Source organism: Ixodes scapularis, unplaced genomic scaffold (assembly GCF_016920785.2).
Source record: "Ixodes scapularis isolate PalLabHiFi unplaced genomic scaffold, ASM1692078v2 PGA_scaffold13__105_contigs__length_92229423, whole genome shotgun sequence".
Lineage (NCBI taxonomy): Eukaryota > Metazoa > Arthropoda > Arachnida > Ixodida > Ixodidae > Ixodes > Ixodes scapularis.
The window spans coordinates 2,593,596-2,613,215 of NW_024609839.1; the positions used below are offsets into that span (position 1 = coordinate 2,593,596).

A 19,620-nucleotide genomic window follows, 5' to 3' on the forward strand; every position below is an offset into this window, starting at 1 on the left:
TGATTGCCCGGTTAAAAGGGTTTAGCTAAAACAATCCAAGCCGACGATCATGATCAATGGCACGCCATAAAGTTCTAAACTTTGTCGGCAGTCAACGAGGAAGCAGTCTCAAATGCCAGGTGCAGTCGTTACGGAGTTGATGACGCTAATTGTACGAGCACCCTTGTCAACAACATTTGCGTATTTTAGATCGGAGCGCCCGCTAACAACTTTATTCCTACTGCTTCCGAGTTTACGCTCAGACAGCTTGCAACTGCTGAGATCTGAAAAGGATTGATAGCATCGAACAAGCAACAGGTCTTTGACGCTGCTTCCAGCAAACTCCAGTTTGTTAAGTCTAAGCGCGTCCTACGTACGTTTAAACACGGTAAATTAAAGGTACCTGTGCAATTCTCTGCTGTTTTTTGTTTGCGACCTATCTCTGGTCGCACGTTTCTTTTAAACGACATATCAGATCTCTTGCGTCTGCACTTGGTACAGCAGTCTTGTGGTGTCGGCTAAGAACTCTTGCCTTGCGCCGTTTTCTTGTCTGTAAGACGGTCTCCAAAGAGACGCAGCAAATGCTCAGGGCGGGGCTGTCTTCGTTCCGCCGTGACAGAGATTCGCTGCGCTCTGGTCGTCCTCGAGAGCCCTCTTGCCGTCTCATTGGTCCGAGCGCTGCGGCAACACTTGAGAAAGGGGGACTGGCTCGTCGGCCTTTAGTCGGGCCGATGGATGGCCAACTTGGGGATGAATTCGATGAGCAGCAGCTGGTTTCAGAACCAGTGGTAAGGGACCCTCATAATTAGCAAACTTAACTATTTTTGTTTGTAAAAAAAAAGGGTAAGACAACAAGTCAAACAGTGAGCATAAGCAAAATTACATTGTTAATTTTGTCTTGCAAGAAAAGCCACTCTTTGAAAGTTGTGTACATTGATTGCAGAAACATTTCATCACGAAAACTGCAGCAATGGCTGTCGGCTACAGTTTGGCTTACTAAGAAAGCCAATAGCCGACACTGACCAATGGCTAACACAGTAAGAATGTGTAATGGCTAACACAGTAAGAATGTGTAAGCTTCAGACCATTTCATTCGTAATAAAAAGATTGATGCAATTGCCGTTAGACGAGAAGTATAAAAGGATGATTGAAGGCAAAATTTGCTTGCTTTGTGTCGGATCAAAAGCCACTCTTGGAAGTAGATGCAACCTAATTAAGGAAACATTTGGTCTAGAAGACGGCAACAACAGCTGCCGTTTTCTCGACCATCGCCACATTTGCCACCGGCCAATAGCGACATTCAGTGATCTCGTCAACTTTGCTGCCAACCTGCGCAACAAAAGTCTGAGAGAACGGAAGAAGTGTCTCTATGTCTTCACTTTCTCATTTATAAGCTTTTTCTTTGAGCACTGCAGAAGTTGTGCTAGCCTCGCAGCCGTAGCACGAACAAGCTGACGCAGAGTAGTTTCAATAACTGGAGCCCATTTTCGATCGGAGGGTACTTACGCATTCCATCATGCTGTTGGAACCGCACCGCTGCTTTCCAAGCTTCCAATGTAGACCGAGTTGAAACGAAGCAACACGCTCGTTAACCTTTGAATAATCTGCAAGAGTTGGAGCAACAGTCCTGTGCTCCCATGGGGGGTTTACGCCTAGGCTAAATAAATATGGCAGAAGCTCTTTTGGTGGAACTTTCACGGGCGGTTTTTTATAGATATGCAACTGAAACTTCACCGTTCCTTCGAAGTGGTCTTCTAGTCATACGATGGGTGGAATTCCCGGCAAGAGGGAGAGGCTTGTGTGATGACTCGGATTTCAGTATAAAGAGATTGTACTCTAGCATGAATCGCCTTGATATGATGATGACATGACATACTGATAATACATCATATCATCATATGATATGACGACTCAACAACCTGCTATTAGGTTGTGCAATTGCCGAAGGTGTATAGTGTGGATGCAAGACTGTCTGCAGCACTTACTTGCTGCAACGGAGCAAGCGTTTGCACAAAATTTCTCTACGTTTCTGAAAATCGGAGCAGTCAGCAGATGATGTTCCTGCTGTCATGACGAAACGAATGCAGTGTAGTGGACACCCCCCCCCCCCCCTTTTGAATATTAAAAGGTGGAAGAAACCAAAATGACAGAAAAATGTTCACACTGTGGTGTCTCTGGTTATAGGTCGGCATTTTTATGAACAAAACCCGCACACTTACTTCCTCACCAAGAACTTGGAGGCTAATTGTTTGCACAAAATTAACGAGGCAAAGATCTGATTTAGAAAAAGGAGCGAAACCGCCGGAATGTTGAGCGTCATGTTTACATGGTCAGAACCTTGGCACATATCACATTTTCTGCACTCCCTCTCTAAATCAGAGTGGCTAACTGTATGTGCTTGATGTGCAAAGCAGGCACGTCGAAGATGCGCGAGCCTTTCTATTAGAAGTCTACCCATTATCGAGTAAAGCCAGCACGAAGAAAGTGTGGCTCGGTTGACTACAGTGCAATCCACTTATAACAATAATGAAAAACCCCAAAATTCATTTGTCATAACTGATTATCGTTGTATCTGGACTAAAAGCTGGGCGTTTCTGGTCTTGAAACTCTAGAAACTGACCGTTATAAGCAGTACATCGTTATATCTGGTATCGTTAGAAGTGGATTGCACTGTACTACACAGATTCTCCTACCTATTGCCTTTGTTTGCTGAACAGGAATTTGATGTTCGTTTGATTACAGAACGCATTTTTGCAGCCGAACTCTTAGGAGAAAACCGTCGTGAAGAGCAGTCATGAAGAAGTGTCACGAAGGACTGTGACGTCACCTGACGCCATGGCAGGGTGATATCAAGACGGCGTCATTTTGTCACAGCTCGTAGCCTTTTGTGCCTCCCCAGTCCTTGTCGGCATAATCAAGCTATTCATTGTTTCACCTCAAGTGCAGACAGATCCGACACTTTGGGCTGACGTGACCGATAAGGCAGTGTCAGACGCGCACCGTCATGGTGCTTCTCTTGTTTATGTGTGCGTTCTATCATCGCTGAACCAATTGCAGACAGACTAGTTCATTTTGGGGTTTTAAAGCTGCTTGATTGGTCCCAACTACCTTGTAGCAGCTTTCAAGTATCCTCATGGGTGCTGCCAGAAAGTTTCACTCCCTTAACTGAAGTATTTTTTCTGCAATAAATTACTTCCGACATGCAGGTGCCACCTGAAGTGCGGGTTTCTGAACTTTCAAACACATTTATCTCAATTTCACTTTTCAGCATCAAACCTTGTTTCAGGAAAGCTACCATTTGATAATGAAATGATGAGTGGATCCAATTTTTGAAGTTTCTGTACTGAAACTTTTGTAAAGAACGTACTTTTCTATGAGCTTACTTTCTGCATTTTCATGGTCCTTTGTTATAAAAAACTGCAATAACTTAAACCGAATGCTGGTAAAGAATTTTTTTTTGATTTTCACATTTTTATTTTTGAATAGAAATGGTGTTTTGTCATTTCTTTACATAGCCGTGTGACAGAGATGTTATACTGCATGCTTGTTCAAAAGACCTGGCCATTATCATTCCCTCTTCGAAACGAGTTTTTCTGGGGGGGGGGGGGGGGGGGGGGGGGGAGTGCATGTTCATTTTATGTACATTTATGTAACTTTAAAAAAAAATACTTATACTTTCAAAATTTAACTTGTCATCCTCTTTACCAACTATCAATATGCTCTGCAAATTTTATACGAAAAAGACTAGCGATTAAAAGTTTGCTTTCCTGAGTAGTATCCACTCTTAAAAAAACACTAAACCTATGAAAAAAACTTTTTTTATTTGGAAGGACAGGACGTCTCAAAATAAATACATCTCTCAAAATAAATGCGTATAAAAAATTGTTTTTGTTTTGTTTTGTATAGGGTGATTTAAGGAGACGCTCTTTAAATGAGCCACAAAATTCGGTTTCTTAACCTATCACGCTACGACTTTGTGCAGCGTTTCCCACAGATGGTGCATTTTTTTTATAATATTTGCAAAGACCGAAATTACCTGAGAAAAAAGTAAAGAAAGAAAAAGTCTTAGCTCCTATGGAAGTGCAGCGAAGCCACCGGTCTTCAAACAACACGGCGCCGTTTCGCACTGGACACAAGAGGTGTCGCAACGGACGAGCATACGGCGCCCAGAGCCGGCGTTTTTAGCAGCCAATCTTTTCGACTTAAAAGCGGCGCGCATTCCGCTGTCGGCGACAGTCGCAAAAACAAAAACAGGCGCGGTAACAACAAAAAACTGCAGTTTCTCGTCTGCTAAAGCGCCGGCTCTCAGCGTCGTATGCTCGTTTGTTGGCGGCAGTTGGCGTCGCGACCGCTTGCGCCATCTCTTGTCTCCCGTGCGAAACGGCGCCATGTTGTTTGAAGACCGGTGGCTTCGCTGCATTTCCATAGGAGCTAAGCCTTTTTCTTTCTTTACTTTTTCCTCAAGTAAGTTCGCTCTTTGCAAGTTTTACAAAAAAATGCACCATCTGTGGGCAACGCTGCACAAAGTCGTAGCGTGATAGGTTAAGAAACCGAATTTTGTGGCTGATCAAGAGAGCCTGGCGTCTCCTTGAATCACCTTGTTGTATTGATGATGCAGTACAAATTTTTTGATATCCGGGCAATACCAAAACTGTAGTCTAGGACAGGTTTGTACGAAACTATTTATTGTTCATTCCAACTAAAGAAAGGTTTTGCTAATCTGGGGATAATGAAAATACATGAATATTACAAATATAGACTTACCATAAAATATGAACAAGAATATACCAAGAGTAAGGGATTTTTATTTGACTTGGCTTCCGTCAGAAAAAAACCGCAAACGCATACCCTTCGTCACCCTGACCATTGGATAATAAATAGACACATAGCGTATACTGACTACGGCCTTCAGACGATTAGAAGAAGCCTGCCTCAGAGTCTCAACACTTTCTCGCATTCCAATGTTGATATAGTATCTTTAACCCCACGTGAGATCCGTGAATATTTTCTTTGAAATAATGTCGTGTTAACTTTTTGTATTTTGGAATTCCATTTCCTTCATTGTTGTGTGTGGCTGATATCTAGTTGGCATTTTCGGCCCAGTGTTCGCTTTTCTTCCCTTTGTTTTCTTATTCCTGTTTTGCATTGGTGGACTTCTTTGCTTTGTACAATTTTCGACACCGCTGTGTTCCTCTGAGGGGGCTGGGGACCAGTCAAGCTTTTTGTAAGCTTTCTTCCCCAGCTTTCACCATATAGCTTACATGTCTATGGTAAATAAACTATTATTATTATAAAAAAAGTAGAGCGAGGGAAACGAGGGCTGGGGAGGAGGAGGCAGACGAACCGCAAAAGAAAGGAGGAAGTTTCCCCCTCCCCTCTCCAGCATACCGTCTGCTTGCTCCTCTCCCGCCTTCCTTTCCCTCGCCCCAACTTCTTGAGTTGAAATGGGCTACAGTGTTCGCTCTGAGGCAACTCGGAGGTCCAGCAAACTCGGAGCGGACACTAGTTGGTTACAAACGCTATCATCATCATCCCACACGGGTACAGTTTCGGTTTCGTCTGCAAACCAAAACGTTTGTATTGTAGCATAAATATTAGTAAAAAAAATGTTCTTTGTGACAGACAAATTTTGAGACATTCCTGTTCTCACCAGATAGGGTACTAGGTGCAACGTTTTTTAAAGTTGAAATGAAGTAGAATAGTGTAATTTCGTGTTTGACTTCAGCCCAATTTTAGAATGAGACAGCCCTCTAACGGTTGCCTGCAGAAATGCGATGGGCACAAAAACAGGACCGCATGGCGTTGAAGGCACACTTACCTTGTGGTAAAGGTGACTACTCTCCCAGTCCAGGACTTTCTCTATCGAATGCCGCGTCTGCAAATAAGATAGATTCCAGTTTTCTATCCCGTTCCGACACAGTCTTCGAAGGTCTGTAGCCGTCTATACACGTTCAAAAGTGTACATTGGCGCTTTAGTATTTGCAAGATGCAATCATAAATGTGACGTTGCAGCATCCAATTGTGTACAAGTTGTGGTCATACACCGAGCGTCTGTCAGCACCTGTTCTAGTGTGCTAACAAAAACAACAAAACAAATGTACAGCACGGGGCTTCAGAGTCTTCCCAAAATGATAAGCATGTAGTTCTTTCAGATTTGTTTTAAAAAATGTGGAAAAGACGACCGAAGGATACTTGATTTTTCTTGCCACGGGCACTAGTCGAAACTTGAAAGCTACAGAGGCCAGATTCACGAAGACTTTCTCAGGCTACGCAACTTAGCTATGTTCGCAAGTTACACACATCGTAAGAAGTGCGAAAGTTAATATTTACGCACTGAAGTTCTAGTCTTTTGGTGCCCTGCAAGCTCCCGATGCCAGCGAGAGCGTGGCTGTTGCTATGGCGATAGTCCTTTCGGCAACACAAACAACTAATCAGGGCTCAACCAATTATTGGTATTGGCTCAACCCGCTTCGGAGCACGTGGATTCTGAATTACAACAAGCGCAGGTGGACTTTCCGCCAATGCTTGTCTGGAGATTGTTTCCGCGCAGTGAAATGACGACGCTATGATTTACATGGGCCCCAATGTCGAGAGAGAATGCCGAAATAACTGCCTCGCTCGACTGCTGTAAACTCAATCACTACGAAGTCAACACAACTACCATCGTTGCTAAAAGAAAACGGCTTGCACTGTTCGTCTGCAAAAGCGGCGCACAGGAAAAAAAAAATTGCTGCAGCGTTTTTTCGCGGCTTCGGGGCTGTAGGAGCGAGCAGTCGTCCAAGAACATACATGTGAACTACAAAAGTGTCGGCAAGAGCCATGTCAATACCTATTTAATACACTGGGAGGGCACATGCGCCTGTTTGATCGAATCGCTGGAACAGCGCTGTTGGACTGCATCTCGGTCAGCGCTTCGGGACCAATCTTTTATTTATTTATTTATTTACTGAAATACCTTAAAGATCCACTGAAAATAAATGTTTTTAAACAGTCTAGTTGAAACACGCGTGTCAAAAAACTAACTTTGCGCAAAACCAAAATAAGTTTTCAGAGCAATATTGACGGTGTGAGACGCGATTTAGTAGGTAGTAACCTCCTTTCCACTTGTTTTCTCTCTCGGAATTTCGGGTGCATGGAGGAGAGGTGGATCGGCTTGGCCCTCACGTTGAGGTGGCGAGAGTGTATGACCGTTCCGTGACGTCATGGACATTCCACGCAGAATTTTAAATAAATCTCGAGCCTTCAATACTGCTCCAAAAATGTATTTTTTCACGTAAAATTTATTTTTTGAGACGCGTGTCCCAACCAAACTGTTCAAAAAAATTCTTTTTTTTTTTTGGTGGCCCTTTAAAGGTTTTCTCAACTGGATTACATAAAAGAAAAGGCACACACCTTACGAGGAAAAACTAACTAAAAACAACCAAAAGAATTGAAGCAAAAAGAAAAAGAATAAATAACTAAAGCAAGTCACACAGCCACCACTATTTTAAACAAGAAATGATAGAAGAGAAATCAGAACATTTCTAAATAAAAGAAATAAGAGTCTAAAAATATTTGAGGTTAGTTTTGGTGACAAAGGAATCGGGAAGGGCATTCCACCAAACAACATATTTTTGAAAAGAAAAAAAGGAAAGAAAAAGGAAGAGGTTTTTCAGGTGTAGTGATCAAGTTTGCACAAGTGGTGAACATGAGGCGATACATTGAGAAAGTGATTTTTGTGGGCCTTTGCGGCCCTTGGCCAAGACTCTCGGACGGACGGCGGCAAGGCGACGCCTGGAAGTAGTCGTTCTACCGCACACAAGTCTTCGTCGAAACCTGCCGTGACTGTGGTTTCCTCCGCACCGCCAGTCCAGGTGACGGACGAGGTAGCACCGAAAGACGCTGATGGATTTACGCCCGTCCAACGGAAGAAACACGTCAAGCCTCCTTCTGGAACCTGTGCAAGCAGTGAGCTGTCGTCAGTCCCTAGACGACCAAGGCTTAAGGCGCTTTTTGTTTCCCGCCTTAGTCCAGACACTTCGTGCGATGATGTAGGAGCAGCTCTTACTGCCCTTCTGGAAGGGAAACCTTTTACCGGCATCCAGTCGAAAACAAAACATGATAGTTACTCTTCGTTCCACATACCTGTGAATGAGGAAGACTTCAACAAAATCAATGTGGCGGACGTCTGGCCAATGGGCTCTCTTTTCAGACCATTTTTTGGAGCGGTACGGGGTAATGATGATTGTGACACGATTACGACGAATTAGATCACAGCCTAAATTGTCCACTCTTTTACCAAAATGTACGCGGGTTGCGCGCAAAAGCTAATATATTTTTTAACAACGTCGTTCTAAGTGATTTCGATATTATTTCGCTAACTGAAACTTGGTTGAACAGCTCCTTCGCAACAAATGATTACTTTCCCCCCGAATACACAGTCTTCTGCCGGGACAGAGATTATGAACATTTGAGTGTAAACTTCCGTGGCAGAGTCCTCATTGCAGTTAAAAATCACTTGCATGCGGTTCGCAGGTTCGATTTTGAGTCAGACTGCGAATCCGTTTGGATTGAAATAACTCTCCGTGATAACACTAGCCTTCTAATCGGCACACTTTATTTTCCTCCTAAATTTAATGCATCTATGCTTTCTGATCAGTTAGATAGTGTCACGGGTGGTGATTCGTGACCAATAAACGAGAAATAAACAGAAATAAATAAACGTTTAATGTGGCGAACTTGTGCCAAAAATGAAGAAGGAAACAGAAGAAAGCAGAGCGTCGCGGGCGTCGAAGTCGGCGTGTCAGCAGAATCGAGCGCTGGGGCGAGACTGACTCGACAAGGTCGCGGGCGGCCTCTTATCTAGAGTGCGTCGCTATCTCGAAGATTCGGCGAAAACGGTTCGAGCGTCGCGTGATCGGGGCGAGAATGAACACGCACTTTCTAGAAAACAAAAGCAGGATAAATGATAGAAGTTACGGGCGGTACATGAATAAACGGGAGCTTTCTGGAGGACCGCGACCGAGCGTTGCTCTCTCAGCCTTGCGCGCGGCAATATAGTGGCAGATAAGTTAGATGTAGACCGACACAGTATACTCATACTTGGTGATTTCAACATTCCTGATATAAATTGGAGTCCAGAACACTCAGCTCTGCCCACTCGTAATGCCTCGCCAAAGGCAAATATTATTTTGTCGTTTATAACTTTCAGGGACTGAACCAATGGAATAGTCTTAAAAACCATGCAGGAAAAATCCTAGATCTTGCTCTATCTAACTTTGCCATCGACAGCCTAGTGCGTGTCCTTAACCCATTGGTATCACCCGAAGTTTTGCACGTCCCATTTCTTGTCTCCCTTAAGCTTTTCGTGGGGAACGTGAAGCAAAAAACAAATCCTGACTCGTTCTCCTTTTCAAGAGGCGATTACTTTGGTCTATTTCAATATTTAGATAACGTAAACTGGGCACAGATATGCAACATGACTGATGTAAACTGCGCGGTAGCAGCGTTTACTAAACATATCGTATCTGCACTTGAGCGCTTCGTTCCTAAGAAACGTCCCCAAACAACTCGGTATCCTCACTGCTATTCTTTCGAGCTGCGATCAGCCTTAAGATCCAAATTTCATTATCATATGAAATATAAGGCTTCTGACTCAGCGTTTTGGTACGCCACGTTTTCCGAATCACGTGCGCAGGCAAAGTCGTTGTTGCAGCGCGATAAGAGAGTGCACCATGAGTCTGCAGAGCGCCGTTTATATCCTCACCCATTGCACTTCTGGAGGTCCGTCAAGAACCGTACAGCCACAACTGCATCGACAACAAACATCGCTGACTCATCTGGAATTCCGATTAGTGAACCCGAAGATGTAGCGAACGTTGTTGCGAGCTCTTTTGCCTCTGTATATTCTTGCAGCCGGAATGGTTTATCTGCGCCTGACGTTGGTGACAGTGGTAGCGACTGCCTATCAGTCCCATTATTTGAAATTGCTGACATTAAACTTGCAATCCAAAACTAAAACCTAAGTTATCGGTCGCATTTGACGGTATCCCGAGTTTTATTGTCAAAGGATGTTCTTCCATTTTCACACCCATTCTAACGCATATTTTTAACCTTTCTTTATCGACTTGCACTTTTTCTTCGATTTGGAAAAACGCGATAACCGTGCCGATGCATAAGAAAGGAAGAACAGATGACCTAAAAAGGTATAGACACATTTCATTATTATGTCCATTTGCAAAGGTTTACAAAATAGTACTTTCGGGAAATATTTCGAGCTTTTTTAAACATAAAATCCTGCCCTCACAACACGGTTTTGTGCGCGGAAGATCAGTATAATCAAACTTGGTGTCTTTTCTTAATTTCGTTTCGCCTATCGTGTGTCAGCAGGGTCAGGTTGACAGTGTATATTTTGACATGTCCAAGGCATTTGATTTGGTTGACCACTCGTTACTTTTACAAAAGCTGATATCGTACGGTATGAGTACTACACTATGCACATTGCTTCACAATTATTTGTCCGATAGATAGAACTTTGTACGTGTTCTCGGTCATCTTTCCCGGCCTTTTGTCACCCTGTCTGGTGTTCCCCAGGGGTCCATTCTTAAACCAATTCTTTTTAATGTTTTCATAAACGACCTTCGTTCATGTGTTCTACATTCAGAAATCCTGCAATACGCCGATGACATCAAGTTATTTAGGCAGATAGTATCTGTAGAGGACTGTGTGAAACTAATGGATGATGTAAAATCAGTGAGCGATTGGTGTAGTCTCAACAGGGTGACACTTAATCCCACTAAGACTGTTGTTATGTCATTTGCTAAGAAGCTAAGGCCTTTCATTTTTCTTACCAACTCGGCAATGCCCCCTTGCAAAGGGTGGATTGCACTCGTGATATTGGAGTTTATATAGACTCTTCTCTGTCATTTAATACATATGTCAATAACATTGTCAACGCGTCTTTTCGTACGTTAGGTGTCATATCCAGAATTACACGCGAGTTTTTCATGTGGGCCTGTATTACGCAGTTATACTTTTCATTATTAGGTCTAAGCTAGAGTTTTCGTCAGTTCTGTGGAATTCTATTGGTGGGTACGCACCAAGAGTCGATTGAAAATGTCCAGAAACGTTTTTTTTCGAATTGTTTACGACCGCTATGTTGGTTGCATTGTTTACTTTGAATATAGAAGACTTTTAGAGCGATAGAATTATTCTACTTTGAGTGCCAGACGACGCAACAGAGATCTCATATGTTTGTTCAAATGCCTTCACGGAGTCAATGATTGCCCTGACCTAACTTTATCGATAAATATTCATGTCCCGAGAAGATTTTTGCGAATTTCTCTTCCATTTTATGTTAATGAATTTTTCCGAACCTGCCCCATGACACGTATTCAGACCTTGTATAATACTTTCAATGATTCTTGCATTGACATTTTAATTCATCTTTTGCAGCGTTCAAGTTTTCTCTTACGAATCTATAACCATCTTTGTAGCGTTCAAGTTTTCTATTGTCAATTTGTAGAATTATTCTTTTTTTTTTGCTATATGTTAATTGTGCATCATTATAAAGGCTTCAAGCGTTTCATGAGCACGAAAAATAAACAAATGAATGAATGAATGAATAAATGAATCTCTCTACATTCTGTAGAATCAACGAAAGTTTCCCTTTTCAACAAGAGCGTTTGCCGTCGCTGCCTCTGAAAACAAGGCAATGACAAGGGGAAGAGACTGACTTCTGAGCTGAAAATCGAGGTCAGAAATTAAACTATTTATACGGGAAGGGTCGACAAGGGTCGCGCGAGCACATTCTATTCAGCAGACGGTCTTGGCCAGGGACAGTCGGAGCAACACAGCGTAGGAGTGCCTTGCTAGGCTTAGTGTGCCGAACTAGCCCTTGGCAGCTGCTTGAATGGCGAAATTGCTGCCGTTGTAGCTTTTTTCGGATATCTTCGGATCCAGCGTTCGTAAGATTGTTTCCTAAATCTGACCTCCGGTCTATAGCAGCTTCTACGATGCTTGCACTCATGGAGAAACAAAGCGTACAGTGAAATACCACTTGAAGAAACTTGAATTGAAAAAAACTATTCAGATGAACAAACTCAAATTCCCCAGCAAAGCCACACTGTGCATAAAGCATTTAATGAAGTGAACTTTCACCGATGTAAACTATTCTTTGAGGTGCCTTGAAATTTGTTTGAGTTGTATTTCACTGTATCTCCCGAGATTCGACATGGCGGGGATCGAAGCGGCATAGACCTTAGTTTTCATGGTGAAGTCGTGCAGGACTTTGAGGACTGTGTTGCGAGACTCAAAGATGGTGACACGTCTGTGCTGTTTTAGTGTTCCTACGTTGTTCCAAATTGACTGAACAAAGGAAAAGAGATGAAAAACAAAGAACTGCAGCCTGCACTAGAGCCTTGTTTCTCAGACCTGTAGAGAACATTTGATATGAGAAGCGATAGAAGCATCGCTATCTTCAAGCACTATTACTTCTCATTTTGGATAAGTGGCACCAAAAATAGAGAGGATCTGCACTCTGTAGGTGGCACAACCTGTTGCCCAATGAAAAAGGGTTCAGCCACATTTATCTACCTATGTTTTGGGCTCCTGTGAAACTGCGCCGAACAAATCTTTCCAGTATGCCTCTGCCCCTACAGGGTGCAGCCATAGGGATCAGCACATCGGCTTGCATTGCAAAAGTTCAAATTCTTGCATACCCGCAATTGGGACGCGAACATAGTCTCTCAAGATGTATGTCTGCTTTTTCCAAAGCTTAAGTCAGAGATGGTAATATATTAAAATTAAAGCACAAACGACGGCTGTGCATTTCCTATGGCATATACCGGATGTTTGTTGTCTGCACACTGGTTTTTGAGCTTTTCCACAGGTGGTCATTATTCATCATATATTGTTAAAAGTATTAATTAACGCGATTATCTCGCACATCGCCAGCCTCTACTATTGGCGCTTAGTGTTTTTGCGTATTGCGATCCATGCGCAATTTCTCGCATGCATGCTTGGAATTCGAATTTTGCAAGGCGTGCCAAATGTGTCGGTCCTTACTGCCCCACCCTGTGCATACACCCTCTCCCTTGCCTTGCTTTCCGCTGTCGTTCTTTTCGAAGGGCAACGTCTCGCACGACCAACGTGGTCAGAACCCGTCTTCGCGCATATTTAGCCTTTTTCGGCGATTCTCTTTTGAGCAATGGTAGTATGCAGCATAAATGCCAGCGCGTTTTGACGGGCGGATGCTATGTTGGGCTGCACTTCGTTTGAAGTTCACAGGCAACCTTCTAGACTGTGCTTGTTACTTGAAAAGGGTTCATTACTACAGTGGAATCTCGTTAATTCAAAGCCTCTATATTCAAACTCGTGGATAATTCAATCTAACATGCAGGTCCCGTCCCATGAGTTATAAGGGAGGAAACTCCCAGTAGTTCAAACTTTGCATTATTCAAAGAAAGTTTTGGTCCCCTTCGGGTTCAAATTATTGAGATTCCACCGTACTTCCTCCTAGCGCTTGGGCCAGATGCTCCCAAAGAGAACTTGGGGAAAAGATAAACGTTGGGGAGGGAGCTCAGTGTTCGAGAAGACGAACGACTCTCCCGTTTGCTCAAGCAGACGACGGGCCAGAGCGAGCATCCGAGGGTACAGCAACAACACAGGCAGCCGCAGAAAAGCCACTTGACGTTCACGGGTAGAGTCTTGCGCAGGACGCTGTTGATGCGCACCATGGTAGCTTTGAATTCTTCTGGAGCCACCTGCGGTAATTTTGCAGCTGGTTAAATTACAGCTACCAGAGCACGCCATCTCGCACGAGAAACAACTTTCGGCCCTACGTGTAAACGAGGAGGGCGCCATTTCCCATCGACTACTGTGGATGAAAAGTATGGGTCCGGCAACGGCATCTGCTCATAGCGCCCGTTTGTTTCGCCTGCTCAGTTAGAGCCACTTGGTTGCCTCGTATACTGCCCAACATATTTTTAATGCACATTCCTAAAACTCGTTACACACTTCACGAATGCAAACCTCTATACACGTGGACTACTTCCTGTGGCATATCAGAAGTGAAGAGCGCTCGTGCACGGCTCTGATGTTCGAGCGCCCATGGGCCGACAATTTTGACCGCATAGCCACAGCAAGGTGCCCTTGAGTACATACTCTGTTGCAGGTTAAGAAAAGCAAGACAAGCTTTGCCCAAAAAGCTCTCCAATCTTTCTACTTTAGCAGAGTGAATGCCAAAGAGGAGGTGAGTTCACCTGCCTACTCTCCAGTCTTTGATCTGCTAAAATCGAAAAAATGTAGGGCTTTGCAGGCAGAGCTTGTCTCGCTTTTCTTAACCTGCCATAGAGTGTACACCTGGTGGTCGGTTTGCCTTGCTGCATGCCCGACCCGGAGAAATAACACGGAGCAAAACGGTTTACACAACAAGAAACTACATTTAATTGGATGTGGACGGGACGATGAAGAATACTAACAGAAAACCAACGAGTACTGGTTGTGCTTCAGTCCAGCCAGCGACTCGCTGACGGTCATCACAGTCCCTGGGAGCAGTTAAGCCGCGGCACAAATTACATCGGTACGTCGAATCTAGCCGGAGCCCAACATCATGTAACCGCGCATGACGATTTCACTGCTTTATGTTCCCATTGCCGTGCTTTAGGATTCTGGGGCCGCCATATCGCTTATAGGTGATTTCTCTGCAAAGCATAGGAGACAAGCCTCCAGGAATGCAAAAACCCGTTTGCAGCTAGCTTCTGACACAGCGATAACAGTTGCAGGAGCCGTGAGGCTGCGGACTTTGTTTAATGGAAAGAAGCGGCGTCAGCGATTTCTTTATCTCCCAGGACTCGTGGCACCCGCGATCGTGAGCCAAGATTTCATTACAGGCGAAAGCATGACACTCGACTTTTCTGGAGGCGGATATCGGTCGGGACAGCAACCGGAACAGACTATGTGTTATTCCTCCGGGTCGGGCAGGCAGTAGGGCAAACCCAAACACAGCCTTTCCAAAACAAACGCTCCTGGGCTGCCGCCTTGCTGCTGATGATGAAAGCGTCTGGTGCGACTCTCGCATGCCCTAACAGTTTTTCTGCCACTCTCCTGGATTGTTGAAACCTGCTCAGTGCGATCCCCCACCTATGTTTTGCGGTTTCGCATAGAAAGATATCATGCCTGTCTTGGAAGTTTCTGCTTTATTTTCCTGGAGCATGCTGCATGCCCTTTCTCTGTTGTCTTCCCCCGTGAGAAATGAGGCTGGTAAGTGCACATCATTTCAGCGGTTCTGCTCGACTTTCACAAGAAACAAAGGAAGGAAAGAACATCGAACGGCCCACGACGCAATTCTGCAAACAAGGACAACTGTTCTTTCAAGTCCCAGAGATAATCTGCGTAGAGGTTTATCTTGGGGACTGGAGAGAACAGTTGTCTCTGTGCTTGGTGCTGGTATTGTGAAAAAAAAAAAGAAGAAGCTCTCCCCAAAACCAGGTCCTCTTGGATTACGGCCGCCTGTAGAGGTGCGACTGTCGTCGACACTGCTGTGCCGCGTTATTTCATACCGTGTGGTATGCGCCATATATTGTTTGAATGTTGACGCTTGCCAAGTTTGATGTCAGAGTCGTGCCGTGTAGATTGGTATCACATCATTCGTGCACGTCAAATAGGCGTGCCTTTCGGCCACCTTCTGTTAATGATTTTCGACAGCTTTGTCGACTGACACTGCCGAGCAGGCGGCGCCAGCAAAGCCCGTCGTAAAACAAAACAAACATACCAGTCACATTTGTTTAGTCGTGCAGGTACCCAACAAAAATAGCAACCAGCTTCCTTTTTTGTTTTAAGTGCGGCAGAATGCTTCTTCAATGTCTTAGGGAAAGTAAATACAGCATTAAACGCAAAACAAAACAGCGGGAAAAGGCGAGAGTTGAGCTGCCAGCTGTGTCTGAAGTTGCAGCTACGCAGCCTGCACCTATCGAGATCAACGGTCCACTCAGATAGGGTTAGCGGGGAGGCCGGTAAAAGACTAGCGCCAAACGCACTGAACAGGTTCACTGTGCTTGTTAAAGATTGTTTTCCTAGACAGGAACAATTATCTTTCAGTGATAGCAGGCAGTTACTATTAATTAAAACTAAAGTTATGAAAAACCTGGTGCAAGCCTCTATCAAGGTTGCATTCATAGACAATACAGAATGATTGTTTGCACACAGGAGCTTCTGGAAGCCAGCAACATGTATCACAGCCTATAATCAAGTTTGTCTGGCCATAAATGGGACCAAAGTATGTTAGCGAGAAAAAGCAATTTTACGACAATTGAGCCGGCGAAATTTCGTGACCCCTAATTGTGCGTCACCATATCACAGCCAGATTTGTGCTTAAATCTCAACCTTTGTTTCTTAAGACTCGCATATCTCTACAAGAGCGTCTCTCAAGATAACCACCACGGTTAAGGGTTGTCAGTGATTGGGAGCGGATTTCGAAGAAGGTATTTACCTTAGCAGATAGCGTTGGCGGGAATTCCGTGTCGAATTTATTTCTCAGGCCAAACCTGCAAGCACAAGAAAGCCACATTTCTAAACAAACTGCCTCCTCTTCAAAGATGTCTACTTTATAATGGGAACGGTCCCACGCGTGGACCGCATAACATGTTGAAGATAATGAAGATGTGATTGTTGTAACATGACAGCAGACCAGTCAAATGATGTGTGTACACCCCTCCACGCTTGGGTATACAAATATATTGTAAATCATAAAATAATTGAGCGAGGCACGGCGTCGCATTTAAAAGATACCGTAGTTTGCATCAAGGGTTTGAAAAGCACAGAGATACGGGGAAACGATCAACACTGGAAAACATACATAGGGACACTTGGAAATTGTCAGCTCAATGGTTTCTTTTTTTTTTTTTTTTTTTTTTTTTTAAACAGAAGGTACAACTGGTCACTGCTGCAGTGTGTTTCGCTTTGTCCCGTACCACGGCATCCTCTTACTCCGGGAGTAGTGCCAATGAAGAAGCTTATTTTGTGGATCAGGGTGTCTAGCAAATTATTATTTTGAAATTCCCTGACCATTTCAGGTTAAATTTCCTAACCACTGTAGAGGCGGTTAAATATATAAGAACATTACAACACAAGGCATTGAGCACTGAGCGCTGTGAGAGTCATTTTGCACGGGCTTAATCCAACTTGCATATTCCGAAATATTCCGGTTCGTCTAGTTCGGATTAAATGAGCACTTTCTTGCTGCCAGCACCGTCAGTAAAGAGGCCATTTTCGGAGACGCGATGAAAACACAACGCTCAACTACACACGTTAATAACCGAATGGCAGCATGGCCACCAGATGCACACTTTCGGATACTTTCGTTGTAAAGCTTGGGTTGGGGTGTGCGGCTTTTCCCATTTGTTAGTAACTCCAGTAGCCCTAGCTGGGTCTAGTCTAGTGTCGCACCCTCAATCCAGTCCAATGCTTGGACTGGATTTGTCGGCTGTTCTCTTTGCATCGGGTAGCACACGCTACATCGAGTGAGCAGCGCCTGCGCTCTGCTCTAAGCAGAATTTATGCCAATTTTTCTTCCACCAAGTCTGCAAGTCTTGGCTCAGGGCACTTGATGGCGTTTCCGGCTTATTTTTTCTGACTGGGCTCGTTTCTTGACAATGTCCCTGACACTTCCGGGTTGTGCCTCCACGTCACACCACTCCGGAACAGTCGACTAAAGGAACTTAGTGGAAATGAACGAATGCATAGCATCTAAAAGAGAAGTAATATTAAAAATCTTTATTGTCTCATGAGAGCCACACAAAGGCAACAGTCCAAACTATGGGGACAAGAACCACAGGGCGTCTGTTTCAAATGACCCTGCTCCAGCGTGCACAGTGCTGGGGCTGCGCACTGCAGGCTTTCAAGACGCCGAAGCGGTATCAAAAGTAGGAAGCCATCATTCTCATCTTGTCAGACTGCAACAACTGTGTTCATATGTGGTGATACAATATGCTAGGTGAGGACAACACTGTCATACAAATACAAATCGCACGCACACTCGCAGGCAGGAGATATTTTGCCAGTATGGAGAAGTGAACGGTAAAGGGGGAAATCATGGTCGAATCGAGAAAAGCAAAGACGGCTTTTACAAATAAACTATGCATCGCGGAAAGCTGAACCGTAGTCAGAATCCGATGCTAGCGGTGGCGATAAAATGTGAAAGTGTGAGCGCATGAAGTTATCTGGATCAAAAGACACAAAAAAAAGACTTCTCAATGAGCCGATATCTACTTGAGCCTAATATTCATCGAGCAGTAATTTGAGATTGTGGGTGCCTGTAGCCTTTATTTCAGTGAAAGAAACTGGGGGGCTATGTGCGACAAATATTTCGTTTCTCCTAAAAAGAAACGGAAGTGACGGAGCTGACAACATGGTGTCTGATTGGTTAGAAGCTCAAATGACTAAAGTTCCCTCTTTCGTCATTTGAGCCTCTAACCAATCAGACGCCATGATGCCAGTTCAGCCACTTCTGTTTTTTTTTATAGAAACGAAACATTTGTCGAACATAGCCCCCCTGGCCACTTTCATGCTGACAATTAGTTTCTTCACTGACATATTGCTGCAAGCACTGACAGTCTCAAATTTTAATTTGGTGAAAGTTTGGCTCAGGTAAACGTCGACCCATAGAATTTTTTTTTTCTGTAGTATGGCAACATTATGCGCTCAAACTTTCGCATTTTATCTTTACCGCAAGCGTCAGAATCTCACGGAGTTTCAGCCTTCTGCGAAGCGTACTTTACTTATGAGAGCTAAAAAGCCGGGTTTACCTTTCAGGATCGGACTTCGTAGATCAGCCGATCGATAATGAAAATAAAATTCCGGATCGACGAGCTGTTTAATGGTCGTGACGTGTGCGAGACGTGAAGAGGGACGGCGCGACACCACAAGAGACACGTGGGTGAGGCTGAATCGATGCTGGAAAAAGACCTCCCCTCCATTTCCCCACACACGCACGCCCTTACTATCTGGAAAAAGTTGCGGCACGCCAACCAAACACACTGGGCGATATCGTTCCTTTTGTTTGCCGTAACTACCACGAAAAATGCACAAACAAACGAAAAGCGCGTCGCTGGCAGCTCTCGCCGCCTGCCTCTGGGCAATTGGAGGGGATAAAAACCCAACGTGGTTTGTGTCGCTATTTATTTTCAAAGCGACCTGACGTTCAGAGACGCTGTCGGTCATACCGCGGAGGTATTTTCCTTCTTTCGTAAGCAAGCACCGAAGCATGGTTTAAAAATGGACCATGGAAGTGCTCGCTCGAGCACATGCATGCACGATGAGGGGTGAAGAACTCTTGCAGCGCGTGACGTTGAGGCACATGGAGTATGCGCTAGCTCGTCCGGAGGAGATAGACCGGTACTCACACTGTCATGTTTCCCGCGCCTCGTATGACCATCGGTTCGGGTACGAGGCTCACCAACGAATCTTCGTTGGCCCTCAGGTCTTCGTCGTCCTCTTCGTAGATCGCGTCGAGATCTGCCATGTTTGACTATGGCGACGCCGCCATCCGGCTTCAGGGTCACGGGCACGCACTCGTCGCTCTCCTGCTTCCGTCTGTGCGCGAGAAGTAACCGTGGTACGCCCTAATGTGACTTCAAGCGAGTCATGGCACCGCACGAGCCATAA

At 44.5% G+C, this 19,620-nt stretch overlaps 1 protein-coding gene across 1 annotated transcript; it reads right to left on the reverse strand.

Annotated features, from left to right (window-relative positions):
* Positions 1-698: 698 nt before the first annotated feature.
* Positions 699-19,526, reverse strand: LOC115326643 (cysteine-rich hydrophobic domain-containing protein 2-like). Its single transcript, XM_040217297.1, has 7 exons — positions 19,359-19,526; positions 16,448-16,502; positions 13,559-13,721; positions 7,795-7,803; positions 5,798-5,838; positions 1,486-1,563; positions 699-749 (listed from the first exon to the last, which is right to left on the reverse strand). Exons 1-7 carry the CDS (start codon positions 19,475-19,477, stop codon positions 699-701), a joined length of 516 nt encoding a protein of 171 aa, XP_040073231.1. The 5' UTR covers positions 19,478-19,526.
* Between the last annotated feature and the right edge of the window lie 94 nt (positions 19,527-19,620).

Bases quoted from the DNA above. Each gene is read 5' to 3' on its own strand.
- LOC115326643 (XM_040217297.1), bottom strand. From the start codon at position 19,477: ATGGCAGATCTCGACGCGATCTACGAAGAGGACGACGAAGACCTGAGG. The intron at 1,564-5,797 runs GTAAGTGTGCCT...AAGGTTAACGAG, and splicing joins GTAGTCACCTTTACCACAAG to CGTGTTGCTTCGTTTCAACT. The intron at 750-1,485 runs GTAAGTACCCTC...TTCTGAAACCAG, and splicing joins CCAACAGCATGATGGAATGC to CTGCTGCTCATCGAATTCAT.